At 41.4% G+C, this 3,687-nt stretch overlaps 1 protein-coding gene across 1 annotated transcript in view; it reads right to left on the reverse strand.

Annotated features, from left to right (window-relative positions):
* The window catches only part of LOC104159848 (GMP reductase 1-like), a 22,487-nt gene extending 19,023 nt beyond the window's left edge, over positions 1-3,464 (reverse strand). The window contains exons 1-2 of the mRNA XM_009697866.1: positions 3,299-3,464; positions 830-936 (exon numbers count right to left, since the gene is read on the reverse strand). Coding sequence (XP_009696168.1) covers positions 830-936; positions 3,299-3,464 — 273 coding nt within the window. The remainder of the gene's footprint in view (positions 1-829; positions 937-3,298) is intronic.
* Between the last annotated feature and the right edge of the window lie 223 nt (positions 3,465-3,687).

Consider the following 3,687-nt stretch of genomic DNA (forward strand, 5'->3'; position numbering starts at 1 on the left):
CCCCGAGCCCCACCGGCCGCACAGCCAGCCTGCATGCAGAGACCGCGCAGGCCTGACACACACCGACTGGCTGGGTGTGCCTACGCACACAGCACCCCTGGGTGCTGTAGGCTGCAGCCGAGCTCAGCCTGAGGCCATGCTTACACATTTACTTTTTCTATGCGAGGTGAATCCAGTCTTGCTGGTAGAGTGAAACCTGCCGTTAGCAGGCAATACAGATACATGCTTTTTTTTTCTCCACAGGCTCATTATTTCCCCAGAGCTGTGTGAGAACGTAAGTGGCTCAGGTGCCATCAGGTGCCAGCTGTGCTCAACAGAGCCACCTCTGAAACACTCCTGCCCCTGCACAGAGAGCTCTGTGAGGATGCTACCTGAATCAATCCAGCTACTAGGGCACAGATGGGCTCACATCGTTTTACTTGTACTCCCCTCTACTGCCTGCCTGTCCCGCAGTCCCACTCTCTGCGGAAAGCCATGTTTACATTTCACTCATTTTTCAGGAAATCTTTCGTAGGAATTACTGTTTGCTTCGATGTGAAAACACTATCAAGCTTCCTATGCTGTTTACATAACATCTTACTCCACTCAGGGAGCAAGAAGCAGCTTCCCAAAGGCACAAACAGGAGTGAGGTGCCCAAGTCTTTTTCAACTTTAGAGGGAGTTGGCTTCTTCACATTTAAATCTCCACTAAGTACCCTAGGAGCTAGTACAGGGGTCAACTGGGGATGACAGAAGGATAGCCTTTAACATGCAGGCTACTGGACTGTTTGATTCTCCTATTCCACAATGATTTGCACCGTGGGAATCAGAGTAGATTATATTTACTTACAGAGATGATATGTCCTTTCAAGCCATGTGCTGAGTCTGCACACTCAATAACAGCACTTAGCTGTGGATAGCCCACCCCTGTCTTAATCCGAGTGGTACACACAGAACCTAGACAAGAGAATGAAAGGAAAAAACATAGCCCATTAGGCTGACAGAAAAGATACAGCTTGTCTTCTTTTTCTTGTGGAAAAAATGTGTTTCTACCTGTTGTTTGGGTTTTTTTCCTCAAGAAGTCTCTACTGCCAATGTTGGCTTCTCATGGATAAAAGGAACAGATAGGAACTTGAGTTTTGAAATGCTATCACAGCACTTCATGGGAGCTGTAACTGAGGCGACTAATATGCCCCCTTTCTTCTCCAGGGCCACAATTCCCAGTTCAGGTCTCATCAGTAATGCTTCCCGGTGAGGGAATTACTGCATCACCAGAATGCAAATCTGACTGAGGTGCCTGAAGGGAAGGGGGACAAAAGGACCAGAGTCACAACCCGTGAGACTCAGCAGCAGCATTTAACACCTGAATATTTCTTCCAATAAATATTTCTATCTCTTTTCTACCTACATTTTTTAAAATCATTCTCAGAGAAAAATCTGTGCTTTTATTTTCCTTTTGGTCACCATTTTCCGCAAGGGAGAGAAACCCATCTTTTGCCTAATACTTAAAGCAGAAATACTTGGTTGATTGCAATAGTTGAGACTGTAAGAAAATCAGCACACGGCATTTAAAAAGTGAGATAAGTAACCATCAGAAAGCTGTATAGTGTAATATTACAGGAAATATACTAACTATATCTGATTATTAAATTATATTATTTATACACATACATGGTGCAGGTATATAAGTATATATAAAAATAAAAGTATATACATATACAGAAAAAACCTACTTCAGTTATAGTTCAAGATGGTAACATGGCTATAGATCTTTTGTAATAGCTTCTCTATTTTTCTCCCCAGATTAAAAGTCAAAATGAGGACTGCTTTTTGCCAGTCCAGGTCTTATAATTTATGATACAGACCATAAAGGTCTGCATGATAAGAAGAATTTCAAAACAAAATTCAAAACCAAATGCAGTGAAGTCTGGATCCCTTCACCCAGCTCATATCCAGGTATACTTGAGCTACCAGAAAAGTAAAAGTTTCCAAAGATCTTTCAAAGAACTGACAAGCTGAAAAAAGTGAGAAGTATTTCTGCAAAGTAGGAAGAAAATTAGTTTTAAAATAATCTCTACAGGGTATGTACTTATGTATGTAAAGCTTTATAATAAATCACTGCCATTTTCCACAGGATGGACCACTATCTGGAAAAGAGCCTCAAGATCTGATTTTCTGTGAGGAAAATTTGTTACTTGTGGGTTTGGGTGGTCAACTCGTACAGCTCTGTTCAGGAAGATCTCCAGGGAGGGCTGTACAGCATTTACTCCTAACTATTTCCACTTCTAGGCTACAAACCATAGTAATTCTTCTTTTATATCTAAGCATGCCTATGACATTTGCACCATGACATCTCTATTGTTTATTCTTCATGCATTTTGCAGTATTTATTGTTGTTTGCTGTCATCCTGGGCACAACTGCAACCTTTATTACAACATATGCTCTGCTCAAATTATCCATTCATGGACCGTAACTATTTGGCATTGTAGAATAAACAATCTGCCTGTACTGCACTGGCTGACCACAGCTATGCTGTCAGTGGCACTTGTGTTAGCCAGTTTAAAATCTAGCCCATGTATGGTGACCCCAGTTGCAGTCTAAGAAGAAAATCCCAAGAGAAAGGAGCACATGAAGAAACGCATGAGGGAGGGAAAGAAAAAAGGGAAAACAATATGGCATTACATGTCAGACAACAATATTAGGGAAGGAAAGGTAGGAAAAACACTGTAAGAATTTTAGGGTCCTCCCATTTATCCATGGGAATGTTACAGTGATAGGTAACACACATTAATGTAAGTTTTAGCTCCCAGGCAATAGTAACAAGTAGAAGCAATGTTATCCACACTTCAGACGTAATGAATGTTATTTCATCTTTGAAGACATTGACAAGATGGGCAACCTCAGCTTAACAGAACACAAATCATAAAACTATTTAGAAACCTATCTTTGACTTGCCAGGATATCTGAACATGGTATCCTTTGAGCTTTAGTTGGGATGACTCAGCCTCTCCTCAACAGGTTATGGAAAGTGTTCCTAAACACAACACCTATTACCAGTGATAATGTCAGCAACTCAGTGCTTCCAGTAATAGGCATCTTTACTGCCAGAAGATGCAATATGTAACACTTTGCAGTACGAAACACTAGCACCCTGCCCATGTCTTTTGTAAATATACTGTGTGCAAGGGCACTGTTACCTTATTGACCTGATCCTAAGGCATCCTAAGGGGCAAGCAAACAGCAATATACACTGGTTCCATCTGGACAACTCCACCAACATTACCAAAAGTCACTCGTATTTGACTGGATTTGACTTACCTGGTCCGATACCCACTTTAATAATATCTGCTCCAGAAAGAATAAGTTCTTCTACCATCTCTCCTGTCACCACATTGCCTGCCTGGACAGAAGGAACAATATCACATACATGGAAGATTTCAAGACTACTGCAGTGAAGACTAATGACGATAATGTAGAGTTTCATCCAGAGCTTTTACGAGTTGAACTATATAGAGTCAGGAAGAATATAGTTCACCATACTGTTCATTGTGCATGCCACAGAGATAAAACAAATCATACAGGTGCATTCTCAACTCAAACAAATTTCACGATTGGTCCAGTAAACCCTGATCCTTAAGATCCCATCAGGATATCTGCTTTGTCTTCCGTCCCCCTAACCCTCACCCAGAGGCTCTCAACCACATCAT

The sequence above is a fragment of the Cariama cristata genome, unplaced genomic scaffold (genome assembly GCF_000690535.1).
Source record: "Cariama cristata isolate BGI_N322 unplaced genomic scaffold, ASM69053v1 scaffold18743, whole genome shotgun sequence".
In the NCBI taxonomy this organism is placed as follows: domain Eukaryota; kingdom Metazoa; phylum Chordata; class Aves; order Cariamiformes; family Cariamidae; genus Cariama; species Cariama cristata.